Source organism: Chiroxiphia lanceolata, chromosome 19 (genome assembly GCF_009829145.1).
Source record: "Chiroxiphia lanceolata isolate bChiLan1 chromosome 19, bChiLan1.pri, whole genome shotgun sequence".
Lineage (NCBI taxonomy): Eukaryota > Metazoa > Chordata > Aves > Passeriformes > Pipridae > Chiroxiphia > Chiroxiphia lanceolata.
In genome coordinates, this window is record NC_045655.1 from 2,979,446 (window position 1) to 2,999,032 (window position 19,587).

The following is a 19,587-nucleotide window of genomic DNA, read 5'->3' on the forward strand; positions in this document are numbered from 1 at the left end:
GCTCTTTTCAGGTTCCTCTGTCAGCTTAAGGTTGACCAAAATCTTTGGTTTCGCACAAACCCTTTCCACTCACATGCAACTTAGTTTTAGTCACTGCTTGCACAATAAATCAGTATTTCACAAGCTCTTGCAGCGATCAAGAACATCCTGCTGTGAGAAGTGCCACAGAACCACCAAATACTTTTGCAATTAACTGAACTGGACCAGAGTTCCAATCATAAGTGAATACTATAGAACAGCTTTGGAGTGTTCATCTCTTTTTGTACAGTCTGTACTTTATTGCAGAGAAGACTGGATGCATTTTTAAAACAAATTCAGGAGTTTCCAGACAGTTCCATGAAGTGCTGCCCACAGTAACCTGAGCACAACAGAGCCTGTCAGACAGTGAGAGGGGACTCCAGCCTGTCATCTGCAATCACTCCAGAGCCACCAAACCCCGCAGCCAATTACTGAAGAGCCACATAAAACAGGTGGCCCTGCTCCTGAGAGCACCTCTGCCAGCACAGCAGGGGTTAAACCATGTCACTCCTGATTTACACCAGCATAACCCAGACCAGGAGTCAGGCTTGGATCCCGAGAGCAGCCAGGGAAGGTTCTGTGTCAGTGTGAGACACCCGTGGTGGTGGATTTGTGATGTTTCCTCAAGGATTTTACTCGGGATCAGGTTCGAGACAGTGTCTCCCATTTCAGGTGTTGCTGTATCTTTGGATTGATGCTCAACCTGCTGCCCAGCCCCTTTCCACATGGGAAAGAAATCTTGGCATGGGAACACATCAAGTCGTAACAGGCACTGACTACCACAACAAACTATCCCCGTCTCTGTCTGCCCTGGCTGCTGCTGTGTCTGGGAGCATCCCAGCAGGTCACAGCCAGCCCCAGGCAGGCTGAGGGTGAGCCACAGCCCTGCAGCAGGATCACAAGCACCATGGCCAGAAATGTTCTTCAGTGTATCAGATATCAGAGATAATGCACTTTCCTCAGGAGACCATCCCCAGTAATTGCTTTGGAGGGACACAGGCTGCAGCAGCAAGTGAACATTACAGTATTAGGCTAAATCCACAACCTTTTTTCTGTAAATGTGTTTCCTTACCTATTAATTAACCTCAAAGTGAAGCCTTTCTCTGAGCCACCACAGTGTGACATTAAATAGAGCTCAAACTCTTGATGCCAGTCCAGGGCTCATGAGAGGACGCTGAGACCAAATGCACTGGCACAAGACACATGAGCATGGAAAATCCTTACAACCACCTGACTCTGGGGTCTGCTTCCCACCTCCTCCACTTTTCACAACCTCACTGCCATAAACAGTAATGGTGACTTTTACCAGCTGAAGATCTGATACCCAGGGCTCAAACTCTGAAGATGTAAAACCACATGAGATCCAGAAGTTCCCCGTGATGGAAGTACAGCAGAATGGCTCATTGTGTCCAAGGGATGTGCTACAGGAGAGCTTTCACCTGGAGGGTGTTTAAATGCTGGTGTGTGGTGTGCTGAAAGGCAGTTTTCCTCACTCCTTTAGCACTGTGCCAGTTATATGCAAGCCAAAAATCTACTGGGGTGAAGGGGAACCTCGGGAAAAGCAACTGACTGAAAAAAGCCCCCAAAAGTGAGGGGTTTGGTGTGACACCAGTGCAGGGATGGTGGGGATTGAGACAAAAACCCAACCCACCGTGTGCCTCAAAGCTTAAATTAAAGGAAAGGGTGCTTGGGGAGCAGGGTGAGAAATCATTCCTGGGTTGCTCCCTGATGGCTTCGCCAAGGCTGCCAGTGCTGGCGGGGGAACGTGTGCGCATGTGACTCGTTAACCAACCCCACCACCCACGAGGACAGAGACCACGGCTCACAGGGACTGCAGAAGGCCACCCCAAAGCGAAATCCTAGTCCGGGATGAGTGAAGGGGCCTGAGGCCCCTGAGTGCTTTGAGCTCTCCTGGCTACTCCCTCGCAAAAGAAAATAGAAAATCATCGCATGAAGTGGTCGCTAGGCACGAACGATTCTTCCTCAAACAGATTCCCACAGGATTCCCCGCTGTGATTACTAAAATAAACTACCTGATGTGCCACGAGGACAACATACAATCGACATTTAAGGCAATCTAATTTCCATAGCCCTCCCATGACTTTCCCCCTTTCCCAGCAGGTCGCCTTTGTCTTCCTTCTCCAGGGCCGATTTCTTGCAGGTGAACATGACCAGCAGCAGCATGGGCAGGTGCCACAGGCTGCAGAAGAAGAGCTTCCTGGAGCTGCTGCGATCTGCATCCCTGTAGAACCGAAAGCCGAGGTAGGAGATGTAGAGGTTGATGGGGAGTGAAATGATGGGGAAAGTCCACGTGGTGACGTCGAGGACAGGAGCCACCGCCGACAGTCCGATTAAGGCCAAGCAGTGTCGCAGAGCCACCCTCCTGCACAGCCCCGGGTGGGTGACAGACATCATACAGTATCCTCCTCTGGAGTAATCCTCCCGCAGGCCCCAGCTCAGGGCGTTGAAGTGAGGGAACTGCCAGGAGTAAAGGATCCCTCCTAACAGCAAAGCACCTGTGGTGGGGCAGAGAGAAGGACAGAAGAGTTAGAAGGTCCCTGCGAGAAGTGCCACACACAGAACTCGGCTGCCATGGGCTGTCTGCTGCCAGCACTACACACACGTGGCACCTGTGGCAGCTGTGACACTGCTCAGGGCAGCTCCATGAGATAAGGAACCTCTGGTTTTAATGGCATTCACACAGGGTTGTGCACGGTGGATTGTCTGGGTTTGGAGCACTTAATTTGCAAAGCATTTCAGCAAGTCACTTCCTCATAATGAACCACCTCTAATTTGTTTCTGCACCAACTCAGTCTCTACCTGAGGGAATTGGTGGGAATGAAGTAAAGTTGGGCAAGAGGCTGTTTTCTTGGAAGCCTCTTGATTCTGCTCCTGGGTTCCTGAGTTGGTGCATCCAGAGAAGAAAAGAGCCACTGGGCAGAGCAGTGTCACCTCGAACAGACACAGGGAGCCCCGCTCAGTGACAACACAAGAGGAGGATAAGCTGCTCCTCCTGAGACCTGGGGACACACCAGCACCCTGGGAGCCTGGAGCATGGCTTAGCTCTCTGCCTGCCCACTGTGGGAGGGAGGGAACTGCTCCTGGCATGGGAGAAACTCCATCATGGACCTGGGCGGGCAGCAGAACTGGCAGAAGCTGCTAATGAGGTGGCAGGAGATGGAGAACTTCTTACTCCTTCAAACCAACTGCAGAAACTTTTAAGTAGTTTGATCAAGTAACTCTGTTCACACCAATTAACTACTCTTCCAATTAAAAAGGAGCTGTGGAAGCACCACATTCCCACAGCTCTCCCTGGGACACAGCACAGGGCTTACTGAGGCAGGAGCAGCTTATGTGCTGATTTCAGAGAGCTTCCAGGAGGCCCTCAGACTAAACTCCCTTCACTAATTTTGTCTGAAGACACAAAAAATCCCCCAAGGCTGTTGCACATTATGAGCATTCCTGGATTTTCCTTTTGTTTCCCTAGCTCCCAAACCCTCTGCTCTGGCATTAACACTTTCTTTGCATCTCCCTGCCTCGATGAGCTCTTTCTCTATGGAAACTACTTCTCAACTGGAGCCACGAGTGCAGCATTTTCTTAGTGATTTGAGAGAAACAGAAACAGCAACACTTCTCTGCACACAGGTTAATATATTTCAATTCTTCCCCAGACACTCATTTCTTCTCCAGTGGCTGCTTGGGCTCCAACAAAGAACAAGTCACTGTGTCCTCTGAACAGCTTCATGGTTCACATCTCCTCTCCATCTGCTCCTTGGGGCTGTGCATGCCTAGTTCTTGTCTCAAACAGCCCAACTTACACTGGTGCTGCCTTGTAAATATTAATAATCTCAGTTTGCAAAAAAGCCTTTTCTTCCCCCCTATCTTATCACCAGTGAGGGAATGCTCCATTAGATTTCATGCAGGTTTCCAGTGGCTTATAAATCCAGTAGTGGTATAAAAGACCCATCTCACTGCTTTTTAAAATGAGTTGCAAATACTCTTGGAGGTGAGTCTGTGCCTCTGGAAGTTGATTATATGAACCACAGATGGACACACATACCTTGGGGGTGCTGCTTTCAGAACATTGTCTGCCATGAATTACAGGGGATTTCACAGAATCCCAGAATGGTTTGGGTTGGAAGACCCAAAGATCATCTCATTCCCACCTCCTGCCATGTGCAGGGACACCTTCCACTAGCCCAGGTTGCTCCAAGCCCTGTCCAAGCTGGCCTTGGACACTTCCAGGGATGGGGCAGCCACAGCTTCTCTGGGTAACCTGTGCCAGGGCCCCACCACCCTCACAGGGAAGGATTTCTTCTTAATATCCCACCTAACCCTGCCATCTGGCAGTTTGAAGCCATTCCTCCCTTTCCTGTCACTCTAGGCTTTTGTAAATAGTTGTTCTCCATCTTTTTTTAGGCCCCCTTAGGTACTGGAAGGTGGCTATTAGGTCACTTCATTTCCTGGACTATGGCCCAAAACGCTGCAAATCCAGCTATTCAATCCTACTAAAGTCAACTTTCCAGGTGTGCATGTTTAGCACCTTCTATAAACTGGAACTCACCAATTGTTAGGACAGTTGAAAATGGTGCACCCCAAAACTACCAATCATTTCAGAAAGTTGTGGCAGGCAAAGTAATTTTGGCCCTGACAAAACAGGATTTGATTCAGTTCTGATGAAATCGAAGGGAGAAGCTCTACTGAAACAAACCAAAATAAAACTCACTGAAGGAGCAGCTCTCCCTACACCAGGAGGAACAACGGGGAAAATGTTCCTGTCATAAGTCATTCTTTAGCTCTTTCCTACCTCTTGTAAAACACGTTACCGGAGGCGAGATCCTGAACGCGACAAACCTACGAGGGGAATATTTTTCAAGTTCCACATCTGAGGCGCTCCAGAGACGTTGTTCAGAACTTAGGGAGAGGTGAGCTGCAATTATCCATCAGCTGAGGACGCTTAAGCAGATGGAGCCAGGCCCAGGACTTGGAGCCGAGGCTGTCCCTGCTTCCCACGGCTCTGGACCAGCCGGCTTCTCATCCGGCATGTGCCGCGTCCCTGTGTTTGGGCTCTAACACGGGCTTTGCTTATTCAATTGTTCAAATGTTGTGTGCAGCCAAGCTCAAAACACACCCTAAACCTCAAACACACAAACCCCTTTAACAGTTCCCTAACTGTAACACACCATTAAAAGAAGGAAAAAAAAAAAAGTCATCTGGAGAAACTTTTAAACACAAACAGACCAACTAAACTACTTGAGGCTGGATTCCCATTTACAAAGCTCTGGTTTTTACATGCAAGCCTTTGGAATTTAATTACTTTGATTACATTACAACCATTGAGATAATTGATATTTTACAGAGAAGCTGAACAGTAAAACAATTTAATAGGCCATTATGAGGATTTCAACTGACCGATCTTTTTGTTCAGTTCCCATGTGCCGGGACATCCTGTAATTTCCTCGGCCCAGGCGGAGATTGTCGGGTTGTCAGAGATTTTTAAGTGTCACGTAAGACTGATGACTGGCAAAGCACAGCACACGGTACAGTACAATCCACCATCAAATGAGCTCACAGTAGGAACCCTGTCAAGCCCAGAGCAGACACTGTAATGCTCATTAATTACTAGATGAATGTTAACTATGTCATAATTAAGTCAGCTGTGTTTTTAAGCAATATTACAGTGAGACGAGCTCTGGAGACTAACCTGGTTCAAAACAGAGCTGAGTCTACTCTGCGGCCTCTGTGTAGTTCCCAATAGTTTGGGAACTCAGCTTAATAATTGCAAATCTCCCTTTTCCCCACGGAGTTTATAATTAAGGGAACACCAGACAAGGTCGTTCCCAACAGGAACACGTGGAGCTGGTGCAGGGTTTGCAAAAGCAAAGCTGGATGTCGGAGCAGAGACATTGCTTGGGCAGTGGGAGATAACTGGCACCCAGGGACACCCTGGGACAGCATGGGCACCCAGGGGACAGCCAGGGGACAGCCAGGGGACAGCCATCAGCTCAGGCTCCTCCCCAGGAAACCCTGAGCACAGGCAGACTGACAGGAACTCGGGTCTCTCAGCTTTTCCACAGGAGTTCATGAACTGCAGGATCACAAGCACTTGGCTCGTGGACATCCCAAACTCCTTGGCCTTTTAGGCCAAATTCTTAATTGGTGCAATTGAGCCCATTTATGACCAATTCTTCACCTTTCCAAGTGTGAGAACCTGGGACAGATGCAGCAGACACTTACAAATCCTGGTAACTCGGCAGATGAGTCCTGTTTGATTTTGGAAATAAATGAAATCTGTTAAGGCAAACAGGATCTAGGTCTCCAGAATTTTTTCACTCTTGCATGCAAAATAGGTCTAAAATGTTTTCTTGTTGAGTTCCTATTCTTTAATCACTTTGCCCTGGCTTAAATCATCTTAAAAGTTCCAGGATTGAAGAGACCCAGGTAGGTCCTAAAGCACCCCCAGAGCTAAAGATAAATAACAGGTTTTACTGTTCCTCACGAATTTTAAGGTTAAGCTATTATTTCTTTTCTTAAATTCTTTTTTTGAAGTATTTAAATAGTAATAGACCTTCTTTTTAATAAACAAGAACAAGCTGAGATTTTTATTTTATTTTAATATCTAAGATAAAGCCAAAATGTCAACTGGTGTAGAAGGAGGTAGAAAATGGTTCTTTCTTTCTGTAAATATATTTTTATCTAGCAAAATACTGAAACTTTATAAATTGCACTTTCCCTAAAACAAACAAGACATTAAATTCCAGAGTCATTTGGAAACTGCTTGGCAAGATGTTTTAAGGCTCAATAAATTTGGGAAAGGCTTGGAAATAATTGTGAGATGAGAATTCCAAAAGCAACTGTTATGACTCTGGGTTTGCAAAGCACAGCAGCTGACAGTCTAATTTTCAGAATTACAAGCGCAAGAAGCATCCCCCTCTGAGATTCTGCTCTTCACGGTGTCAAGAAGGACATGTGGTACCTCTAAATTTTGATTAAAATTTCATGGTTTATTCCTTTTAGAGAAATTCAAGATGATCTCATTTGCTGGATGGTCCAAATCTGAGGTGAAGGGGCATTGTCAGTGCCTGAGCCCAGTCCTTAGCCTAGGCCAGACTAAGGCCTTGGGTAGGAAAAGCATCTAAGAGCAGGAGATTGATGGTTTTTAGGGTGCAAACCCTTGCAGGCCATGAACTCTGACCACTGGTCAACACCTGGGGAGGAGAGCAGAGCAATCAGGTACCAACAGCTCCTTGTCCTGCCCATCCTGGGCTCACACCAACATCAGTGACACTGGGATGAAAAGATCCAGACCCTACTGCCAGTCCCCCAGATTGTCCCTGTAAAGGATACAGAGTTTGTTCAAGTCCATACATCTACTCAGGAAAGAGTGGGCACGGGCAGCTGCTGAGCCATCAGTGCCAACAGAACTTGTCCTGAGCAAACAGAGTAACCTGAGGCCTGCAAACCTACTTTCTCATCCACTTAAGGGCAGGAACAATGTTTGGATCCTGCCTGACTGTCTCGTGATGAGGATGCCACTCTCTTAAGCAATGATTTGAAAGGTGCCTCTTTCATGCTGGCAACACCTTTCATCATCAAAGAGCTTTGTACCTTGCTCAGTTGGCACACGGGGCAGTGATGGCTCCACTCACACAGGAACTGTTTCAGCTGTCTGCCTTAAATGAGGAACAACAGTTGGGGATGGTCCAGTTGAAGCTCTCCAAAGAATGTGTGAAGACAAGTTCCTCAAGGGCAGAGAAGGACTTGAGCTACAGGAGGGCACAGGCTGGAGCACAGCGTGTGTTGGTGGGAGCTCCAGTCCCTGGAGTGGGGCCAGCTGGAGTCTGACCAGCCTGGGCAGGCAGGTGAACGTGGGCCTGTCCACACAAGTCAAGAAAAACATGTCCAAGGTTATCTACAGGGACTGCTCTATCAACACTGTGCTCCTGAAAACAGAGGAACAACTTGTGCTCTCGTCTTATCCTTCTCATTGTTCTGTAGACAACACACGGTGCCTTCCTTCTGCACAGTGTTCTGTAAACCTCTCATATCACGTCCAAGCTCCAGACTGGACAAACACCTACCCAGTTAATCAATAAAACAAAAAAAATGTGGAAGGAGGAGCTAACCTGTAGCACCAGTTCAAGAACAGACTCGCTCCTTCTGTCTTCTTGCTTTGGTGCTGCATATGTATGGCTGGGAAGTGGCCAACCAGGCATTAAAATAAACATGGAATAGTTAAATATCAGCTCCAAAACAGATGTTGAAATCTTACTGCATTTCCCAAAGCTGGTGTTTACTGCCTTGGCAACCTAAGAATGCTGTTTTGCTTAAAGCACAATTTTAGTAATTCTTCAGCCTCGAATAATGCGAAGGAATTCTAAAATTATTTCCAGACCTCGGTAGCTCTGACTTATGAGAGGGAAGCACCGGCCCTTTGTCTCTAGGAAACGGGTCCGAGTTTGGCTGCTGTCGGGAGGGGAAGGCTTTGGCAGTGCAAGCTCAGCCTCTTAATGGATCGTAGGCAGGAAACAACCACACACCGTTTTACTTGATAGCACACAACTGGCTCTCCTCCCTCAGAAGATGTTGAACAAATTACTCCTCTTTAATCCAGACAAGGTAGATTAGAGCTCAGAGACTTGACTTGGCCCAGCTGTATCCACCTGCTCTCGAGCACCCGCGCTGTCTCAGGCTGCATTTTTCACCTTTGCTGCGGGAAATTTAACACAACCAGCCCCAAACCCCTCACTGCAGTCCTGCATGAACTTTACAGGATGTTACACTCACAGGAGATGTACTGGATGCATCCCCCAAACTTTTATTTGCTATCTTTTCTTTTGCGCTTGTTCACAAGTCTAACACAGTAGTCCTCTCCGGAGATTTCTAACTATGCAGCAGCTATGGGGGTAAAGAAAGATTTTAGAGTCTTGTCAAAGCCTTGTTACACACTGCAGGTTCAGTGTAATGGTAAAGGCTTGTTTGGGGGAGCTGGTACAAAGATTGAGTGGTTTGGAGAGTCATGGCCAGAACACACTGTAGTGTCCTGATCCACAAGGGCTGGTTTGTTCAGCTCTTGGTGGCATTTTCTGTTTGTGAAGGAGAGCTGGAAGGTGCAATCATTGCTGCCTGTGCTTCAGCTTGCTCTGGTGATGGAAAATGACTGCTGGGTTAAATCAACTGGCCTCCAGTTACGAGTGGTCAAGATACAATCACTCCTGAGGAAAAATGTTACCAGCTATTTAATTCTGCCCACTGTCTTTAGAAGTAGGAAAGGGATTAGCTCCTCAAAATTTACATCCTAATTTGTGATTATGAAGCCTTCTCAAACACAAAGACCTTTGGGAATTATCCAGTCACTAACCTTAACCAAACTGATGCAATTCCCCTCTGCTTTGCCCTCATTAGCACTACAGCAGGACAACAACCGGCACTTCTGCTTCCACTGGGAAACAAAAGCAGATGCTCTGGCTTGTGTTGGATGCCGTGGGAGTGGTGAAGCAGCCTTGAGAGGGAAAAAGGCAAAGTATCACTTCTACAGCCCCACACAAGGTCCCTGGGCTGGGACAATGGTCCCAATGTCAGCACGGGATGAGCAGCCCGGCCCACATTGTGCCCCTTCAAGGTTACACGGTCATGGAAACGGAGAGCGAGGGGGAAAACACTGGAAAACTCAAAAGCTTCATGGTCATGGGTTTCAATAGCTGTTCCTTTTGAAGGATGGCACAAAAGGCCTGTGGAACAGGAGCGTCTCAAGCTGTGATAGACTCCTCTGTGGCAGCACAGAAAGGGAAGGGGATGTTGGCTGTGTGTTTGGCTTGTCTGCAAAACAAAGGGATGATCCTCAGTGTCCACCAGGAATAGGAAATGAAGTTGGCTGTGGGGTTTTACACCTCGAGGGAGTGTTCCTGGCCACTGCCTTTAACAGGAGGGAGCCAGATGTCCTCAGGTACACTCGGCAGGCAGAGAAAAGCTGTGTGCACATGGATACACACGGCCATTCGCGCTCCTTGTGTGACACACAGCAGGTTATTGCAGCCAAAAGCCTCGCAGGGAAACACCTTTCATTACACAGGCAAGGCTGAGAAAAGCAACAGCACTGTACCTCAGCTCACCCCACCAACAGATGCCATAAAAAAAGAGCCTAGTGGGTAAGATGAAAATACAGTCTTGTGCAAAAATATGTTTAGGAATTATTTGCCAAAGGACCAGACTCGGCTGAGGACTCCAAACCTGCAGAGCCACTCAGGGGGATCCTCGTTAGCTGCCTCCTCCAGGCTCCACCAGGGCTCCCACGAGCCTGAGGGTGGGAGTCCCTCCTGCAGCCCCCCGTCCTGATTTCCCTGTGGGTGCTGTGTCACACACCCGGGGCTCAGGGGCTGTCACACAGCCCAGCTCCTCCCCGTGCCCCATCAGCCACGCACGGGGTAGGGAACGGGGTAAGGGCACATTGCCTGTGAACTCCTGGGGTCGGTCCCCAGGTGCCCCAGTGGCGGAACTGCCACTTCTTTTGTCTCTGGTGAAGATGGAAAGGGGGAAAAAAATAGCCCACTGGCTTTTGTCCTAAATTCAGACCAGCTGCTCACTAGTATTGTCCCTCTGCCTCATTTTTTACAGTTTTTACCCCCACAAAGCACACTCCTGGGCCCCCAGCTCCAATTCTCATATGTCAGTGACATGAATATCTCTGTTTCCTCTGGAACAGACCACAAATTCTGCTGTCTTTCATCTGAGAAGTGAAACCCTGAAAAGCTGAGTTTACTAGAGGGAGTTTATAGCCGGAGCCTCCTCTGCTCTGGCGGCAGGATGCTGGAGCTGCCCCGCTCCCAGACCTGCTCCCACATCAAGGGGCTTTGAAAGCTCCAAGTGTTTAACTAGAAGGGACACAAAGATCTCAAAGCTTACTTTGCATGCAATTAAGCTGTTGTTTTGCTCTCCCTCCTCCTGGCAGACAAGTGCTCCACCAGGGAAGGTATGAGAGACTCCAGCCATTGACAGGTTGGGTACAGCCCCCCCTTTCCCCTATTCTCTTTTTTTTGTTACTGAAACCATCCATCTGCCAAATGTCACTAGCTGATAAGAACTGCCCGTTTTTAAATCCCCTTCTGTAAATAGATGTTGGCTGACATAATTAATGTCTACCATACAACACAATTTGAATTACAAAGTAAAGGCAATTTAAAAATCAGCCTCCACATGATTACAATTGATACTGAGTCTATAAATTCCATAGCCTGAGGAATTATTTAAATTTCTGAAAACGAATGAAAATCAGTACAAGATGTCTTTCAGGAAAGCGAGACCAGAAGTGGAGCATCTGAGATAAACTAAACAGTCTCTTGAGATAAACATTCTTTGGTGCAGTAATACCTACGGCTCCTGGGCCACCACGGCTCTGCAGTGTCTGCCGAGCTCCCCGGGCCCTTATCTGCTCTGCCACCGCCACCTACTCCGAATAAATCCCCTTAACTGATAAGCACATTAGGCTGAGGAGCCCTGCTTGTCACTCCCATCTCGCTGGGTGGTTTGGATGAACTCCGTGGCACCGCATTGCTCCGCTCCCGGCACCGACCCCGCCCGCCAGCCGCGATCCGGCCGGGATCCACCTTCTGCTGGTGGAAGAACTGCAAACGTTGTGGTGCTCCCAACATAAAATGGGACTGTTGGAGCAAGTCCAGAGAAGGCCACAAAGTCGTTAAGGGGGCTGGAGCACCTCCCCTACGGAGACAGGCTGGGAGAGTTGGGGATGTTCAGCCTGGAGAAGGCGAAGTTATGTGGAGACCTCACCACACATTTCAGAATCTGCAGGGGCCACAGAAAAGCTGGAGAGGGACTGATCATCAGGAACTGGAATGACAGGACAAGGAGTAAGGGGTTCAAACTGAGACAGGGGAATTTAGATTAGATATACAGAAGTTTTTCCCTGTGAGGGTGGGGAGGCCCTGGCACAGGTTGCTCAGAGAAGCTGTGGCTGCCCCTGGATCCCTGGAAGTGTCCAAGGGCAGGCTGGACGGGGCTTGGAGCAACCTGGGCTAGTGGAAGGTGTCCCTGCCCATGGCAGGGAGTGGAATGAGATAATCTTTTAAGTCCCTTCAAACCCAAACTGTTCTATGATTCTGTGAAAATGTATAAGGCAAAATATGGGTGGTGGCACTTGGAGACATTTACCCCAAATTCACTTTTCCTGATAACTAGAAATAACAAGTTTAAATGGACAACAAACATCTCTAACAAGGAAGCTGCAGCATTAGTCTGGGGAGGAAGACCAGCAACACAAGAGTAATTTAAAGCATGTATACGTTGTGCCTCTTGCACAGCAAAATAAACAGCTCTGTTCCTGTGATCCCTGTGCACAGGCTCAGCAGCATCGTGGCACAGCCAGGAGCTCTCCTGAGTGTGGATCCCATCAGGAGGAGGATCCAGCACAGGACACACTGCCAAGTTTTACCTCTCTTCCTCTCTCTATGCTATCACTTAAAGCTTTAAGTGAATTTCATTATTTTCCTGCTAGTCTTTCCCTTGTAAAATAATTTGAGGGCATCTCGATTTACTAGAAAAACAAATCTTTTCAGAAACAAATAGGGGCACGAAGGAGCACTGAAATCTGCTTTCAAGGAAGCAAACGTGTTACTGCAAATCACAGGCTAGCAGTTAAGCTGTGCATAAATACCCCAGATCCGTGGCAGTGATACCCATGTGATAAATTACATTTATCACGCACCTCTGACCGTCTCACCTGCACTCGCTCCCCCAGTGAGGAAATGTTAACATTCCTGATCTTTCATCAGTCTCAAACAGCTGCCATTAAAAAAAACACACACACCCCCCCCCAAACCCACAAGAAAGAATTCCACATCTTCCCAGAGATAACCTTATCTTTCGCGTTTGAAATGGGAGGTTTTCCCTAAGTCACTTTGGCACAAAATCCAGGGTTGGGGGTGAGATGTTCCATCAGGCTTAAGAGCATATAATTAAAGTTCCCTATCAGGGGCAGAAGTAGAAGCAAGAATTCTTGGGAATCATCATGAGATCTGCCAAAGATTACAGTGTAAGAGATGACTCAGAGGGTGGGGAGGCCCTGGCACAGGTTGCCCAGAGAAGCTGTGGTTGCCCCTGGATCCCTGGAAGTGTCCAAGGCCAGGTTGGACAGGGCTTGGAACAACCTGGGCTAGTGGAAAGTGTCCCTGTCCATGGCAGGGGGTGGCACTGGGTGATCTTTAAGGTCCCTTCCAACCCAAACCATTCTATGATTGCATGATGATTCTCTAAATTACAGCATTTGCATCACTGCAAATATGAGGGTCCCGCATTTTCATCCGTGATATTTGTTTCTCATGCAACAAACTGCCAAGGCATTAATCTTTGAAACGAGAAAATTACAAATAAAATGAGGACAAATTAAAACAAGGCTGTTCCAGTCTGAGATACTCTGTGGTTACCTCTGTTAGCTCTCCCAAAGGACACGAGGATCTCGCAGCAGCACCACGTTGTGGAGCTCCTGGAGGGAGCAGGCACAGCTGTCCAAGGGCACCACACAATGGTGCCACACTTGGCTCCCCCCTCTGAGGGTAATGAAAGGGCTACACTTAAATATTGTTTTCACTACAACCAGCAGCATGTACAACAATGTGGCTGCTGTGAGAAGATTACAAGGAGAGAAAATCCACAGGAAAATGTAAACTCAAAAAACCACCAGTTAAGTGGTGAGAACCTTCCTTCTCATTAGTTTCCTGCCTCCCTTCCTTCACATTCCTCTTTGTTATCCAGTGAAATGATCTTTTTTTTTTTTTTTCTTTTTTAAACGAGGTGCAAATGCATTTTCACACCTCTACGTAAAACTAGGTTAAGTCTCCACACTAATTACACATTATTAATGAGTTCAGCAACTGTGGGCAGGCTGGCTGGGGAAGGGACTCAGGTCTGCACGTTGTGTATGGATGCACATGGATGCACCCCTGTACTCTGCACAGATTTGATGCTGCCAGGCACAGGAATAGAATGTTTAACACTGAAAATCATAGTCTACATTGCCATCCTTTTCTTACATTTACCTCTTTTCTCCTTAGAGGTGTTTGTGGTTTTTTTTTTGTTTGGTTTGGGGTTGGGGTATTTTTTCCATTTCTTTTAATACTGAAATGCACTAAAATATTACATTCCAGTCCCTGTTTTCAGGACTCTGCCCAGATGTGCTTCATTACAAAGACCAGTATCACCTCAATAACATTTCTTTCTCTATCAAACAACCTGCCTGGCCTCCCTGACACAGATTGGGAGGTGACTGCAGGAAGTTTTAGGTACCCAGAACACACTGGCTACACACCAACACAGATTAGCATGTTCTGGAAAAGTCTGCTTGGGTGGTTTAAAGTGATCATCTTCCACTGATGGAATCACTGCCAGAGATCAACCCCTCCACAGCAGAGCTGGCACAGGGACAGATAACCACATTTAGTTGTAAATTAGAGAGGCAGAGCTCACTTGGGACACCAGTGGTGCTCCCTGCTGCCCTACAGGGACAGCTTAGCTCTCTGTGAAACAGGTCTCAAAGAGTGAGTTGGAATGTGACAAATTAAAGATAATGACAATCAGGGCCAGTTTAACATGCTGGGCTTTCACTGCAGCCTCTACAGCAAGAGCTTTTGGTGGGATGCAGCTCTGCACTCCAGCTCCTCCAGCCTGGACTTTGCAGGTGAAGCACAGGCACGTGAAAGTCATCCTTGGACATCAACTCTGCAGGGTGGTGCCAAAACCAACACAGAAAGCCCTAAACAGCGTTAGATCCAAGGCCTAAACATCTGCAGCCAGAATGATAAAGGTCTTAAAATTATACGTTCTGTGTTTTCAATTAATTCTATAGAAAGACAGAATAGTCACAGTTGGAAAAGATCTTTAAGATCATCAAGTCCAACCGAAGCAGAAGTAGCACACGTGTTGGAAAAAAGCCCCACACCATCTTTCATCCTAGATCTGGGTTAGATCTGTATGGGAACACGTGGACACAAAGCCAACTCAGACTGACTTTTATTAGGAAGTGCCTAAAGAGCAGATTTTACAGAAATTCTGATAATTTCTGGTTAAAAGCCTTGCTGTTGAAAGTATTATTCAAGCCTTAAATGTGCCCCACTGTGGGACGAGTGTGTGCTAAAGCAATTCTTAACAGACCTATTAATTGTACTTCATTAGTTTCTTCAGACTAAAAGTTTGTGGAGCCACTTTGATTCTAAAGTTTCTAGCTGGCAGGAAAAACAAGCCCTGATTGTGTCAGAGTTGAGCTGCTGAAGAGATCAGTGTTTTACAAGGGATGTAAAAATGGTTCACAGTTACTAAAATAGAAATCTTCGTTTGCTTTTCAAGGAGGAGGGAAGGAACATTTATAACTTAGAGTTTAGCAATGGGCAATTAAGAAATACACCAATAAATTAATCTTCCCAGGACATTTTCTGGCTTGTAGAAAGACAGTAATAAACACATCTGGGAATTTTCCAGCTGAAAGTTCCTTGTAAGTTGGATCTTACAGGATAGGGTTTTAATCCTGAAATTATGTAACATTTTCTTCCATGTGAACACATAAGATGCTACTTTCCTTCTAGATATTTTTAAGATGGTCTAAACACACATCCAGTAGGACATGCTGCTTTATCAGCCCTCATAAGGAGAATGTTACCAGAATTTATTTGCTTCTGAAGCACTACCACAGGATCATGGAATGGTTTGGGTTGATGGGACCTTAAAGCTCATCACATTCCACCCCCTGCCATGGGCAGGGACACCTTCCACTAGACCAGGCTGCTCCAAGCCCTGTCCAACCTGGCCTGGTCAGGTGAACAAGCATAAAGAACAAAGTTTACTGCCTTTTGAGTAGGTTTTTTTAGTCATCTTGACAACCCCTCCCCCTGATGGAAGGCATTCCTACTCACCAGCATCCAGACTCCCGGTAGCCGCGGTCCAGCCCATGACGGGGGGAATGGCCCCGACCACAGCTCCCACCCACGTGTTGGCAATGCTCATCCTCTTCATGGGGGTGTAACAGCACGTGTAGAGGAAGATGTTGAAGGCTCCCAGGGCCCCAGTGAGAGGGTTCACTCCCAGAGTCAGCAGGGCAATTCCTGGGACTCCGCAGGAGGCAGCGAAGCAGACGGCGAGCAGGGGGCTGTGGGGAGAGGGATGGAGACACAGGCTGAGCAAGAGCTGGTCTTAGAGAACGACTGCTGTCCCGCTCCTTTTGCCTCCTCCCCAAAATTAAGATTGATTTTTTTGTTAAGTTTTTCCTCACCCAGCCCAAATTTTCCCATTTGAACCCCCAAGAAGAAAAGCCTTTCTAAAAAGTTAAGCCAGTCGTCCCACAGCTCTGCAATGGAAACGATTCTTCATCTTGTGATCACTCTGTTCACCAAATAAAATCCAAGCTCTGAAGGTAGTTAGCCCTTATGGAGAACTGCTGCTTCCAGCATATCTTCCTCCTTCACTTTAATTTTAGTAAATTTTAACCTCTGGAAAAAGCACTCAGGGTTTGGAGTGGATGAAAAGGGTTGGAGCTTGTCAGATTTTTAACTGATTGCAGCTATCCAAGGGATCCTTCGAAATGCAACAGGGTTAGACACAAAATTAGGAAGCATTTATGAGAAAAAGAGTACATTCAATCATTGCAAAATTACATCAACAGGAATAAAGTATTTTTTGGCTTTACTGCAAAAAAAGGCTGAATGTTCCACACTCCCATTTAGCTGATGCACTGAGCTGAGCAGGGGGAGCACCCCAAAGCAATGCTGGCAACAGAATCAAAACTGATTATCTTCTGAGCAGGACTGGAATTAACCGAAGATATTTTAGGTTTGGCCAAAAGCAGCAAACCACAGAGATGCAAATTATTTCTGTGGATTTGTACTGCACATCAGCTGAGAGTTCTGGGAAGGTTGGAAACTCCTGTTAAAATCTGACAGAAAGAGGCTGGAGCTATGTAAACTTCTGCTAATAAATTCCACAATAAACATCCAAATAGGAAGAACAAGGATTTTTTGTTTGGCTACCAAACCCACACTCCACAGAGAACACCATGACACAATCCTAAGGAAGCTTTTGTTGTGACCCTTGTGCCAGATCTGCTGCTGGGGATCTCCTCACATGTGCTTGCTCGAGGTGGTTGGTATGATGGGAAGAGAGAACTAACAGCCTCTAAGAAATAATGTGGTGTGGGGGACCTCTGGAAGGGAGGAAAATGCCATTAAATGAGTTGCATTTAATAACCCATGTGGATAAATACACACTTGTAATCCACGTAGGAGCAGAAAATATGTGTGTTTGCAACAAAGGTCTCTGCATGAAGTTCAGCTTTACACCTCTTGTCTAATTGAAAACCATGCAGCCTTTGTGTTCTACAATCACTCTGCCCTCTGGCCAAATCCTTAACCCTAAAATACATGTTGCAAGCCCTGCTCCAACCCTCATAACAAAAAATTTGCTGGTGGGGATGAATTTTATGGGAGTTTTATCAGCAAAAAAATCCTACCATTCAAATTTTGATATTTAAGACCTTTGTTGGGCCAGTGTGGTACAGAGATCCTAAATACCTGGAAGAACTAAAATGAGCAAACATCACGCTGAAGATCTGCTTTTAGTTTGAATTAAATGGACATTTTATGCAGCTTTTCAAAACCATCACCAGATTTTAGGTAACAAAGCACGCACGGGGCACGTTTCCACTCGGTGCTACTCAAACATGGGGGTAGAGGGAGGGTAAGTCATTGCCATCCATTGACAGGGAGATGTGTAAAATTTGAGGCTTTTTTCAGGGAAGGAGCCACAGGGAGCTGTGCCCTCTGGTTCTGCAGCTCGTGGAGCTCTTTTGCAGAGAGGCAGCAAAGCCCAATCTGTGCCACAAACGGCCCCAACGCCGGCTACAAACACCGCAGTGCTCCGTAGATGTCGGCCCTCTGTAGTGAAAGCCTGACTGGGCCTGGTTAAACAAATCCATCTTGACTGATTCCTGAATAAAATACAGTCAGACAGTAAACACCAGATTCACACAATACACTCTCGAGGCCACAAAAGACCAGCGTGACCCTCCGGGGCCGGGCTGCCCACGTCGGGCCCCGCGGGGCTCACGGGCACAAACAAGGGCACAGTTTGATCTAATGCAACGAGCACTTCTCTCACTAATCAACACTGAAGACTTATCTCCATGTCTCCAGTTCAAAGGAACACTGCACACCACGAGCAGGCACCAGCCCTTCATTTCTCCTACGGGACGGGAAGGTGAAGGCTGGGAGAGCAAAGCCAGAGCTTTGTCTCTCTCCCTCACCACTGCCCTGTGGTGCCAGCCCTGATCCCAGATGTCTGCTACATCCATGGCCAACCAATGGATCAGAAAAAAGCCTTTAAAAAATAAGGCTTTCTCAAAAGGGAAGGGTGAAGTTATGTGGCCCAGACCTTCAAAAAAGTTGCTTTGTTCCTGGCGGATGAAAACACATTTTTGCCTCTCAGTTTCTTCCTTTTTGCCTCTTCAAGGGAAGTTCCTGGAGGCACAGCATGTAGTCACAGAATCACAGAATGGTTTGGGTTGGAAGGGACCTTAAAGCTCATCACAGTCCACCTCCCTCCCACAGGCAGGGACACCTTCCACTAGCCCAGGTTGCTCCAAGCCCCAGTGGCCTTGGACACTTCCAGGGATGGGGCAGCCACAGCTTCTCTGGACAACCTGAGGCAGGTACTGCCTGTAACAGTCCTAATGCTCCCACAGGAGGGCATCAAGTCATTGGGGCTGTTCCTCATAAGCAGTTGAACTATTTTACTTTTAGACACCCTGAAAGCATCATATTTTCTACTTCTCTCCAATGTTACCTTAACAAGGAAGAGTAATTGTGTGACTCACAAGGGCCCTGTCCCTAAAACTCCAGCTGAGATTAGAAAGTCAAACTGTGACCTGATGATTCAGCTTGGTTAGTTCTGCCCCTTAAAATACTATTTGGCAGTGCAAAGACACTGGAACCAGAAATTAGGAGTTTGCTTTTACGGTGAAACATGAGGCAGAGGAGAATTCAAACCACTCTCATGTAAATCTGTCATGTTTATAAGGCCTAGGAGAAGTATAAGCAACTCCTCACTGGGAAAGAGAGAACATTCAAGGAAAATATAGTGAGATTTCAGTCCCTGGTGCTGCTCTTTCTCCTTCAGTAACTCCCAGGATTTTAAGAAGACAAGAATGAGCCTAGGTTTAAATCCCAGCAGTTTAAAGGGTATTCTGATTTCTGGCTGATGTCTCCTAGGGACCATTATGCATCTCCATGCTCACATTAGGCCTGTCAATACTCAGGTATGTGGGGTGAGACTCACTGAATGCCCATTGCTGGGCTGCCCACATCTCACTGAGGGACCACAGGAGCCCAGGATCTCATTCTGGAGCAGGAGAAAGGGCTGTGATGCTGAGCTGTCACTGGGTTTGCCCATCACCTGATGTCCACACAGCTCCTCGTGCCACCACACAGCCCAGGGTGCACCACAGGAGCCTTGGGCAACCGGTGCCAGGGAATTCTCACGGGGTGGTCACAAGTGGCTGAGGGGTCTCTGCTGGTTTCC

General features: G+C 47.2%; 1 protein-coding gene across 1 annotated transcript in view; it reads right to left on the reverse strand.

Moving 5' to 3' along the window:
* Window positions 1-240: 240 nt before the first annotated feature.
* Window positions 241-19,587, reverse strand: part of LOC116796295 (protoheme IX farnesyltransferase, mitochondrial) — a 104,226-nt gene continuing 84,879 nt past the window's right edge. Inside the window, exons 6-7 of the mRNA XM_032706802.1 lie at window positions 15,933-16,165; window positions 241-2,534 (exon numbers count right to left, since the gene is read on the reverse strand). Coding sequence (XP_032562693.1) covers window positions 2,086-2,534; window positions 15,933-16,165 — 682 coding nt within the window. The 3' untranslated portion in view covers window positions 241-2,085. The remainder of the gene's footprint in view (window positions 2,535-15,932; window positions 16,166-19,587) is intronic.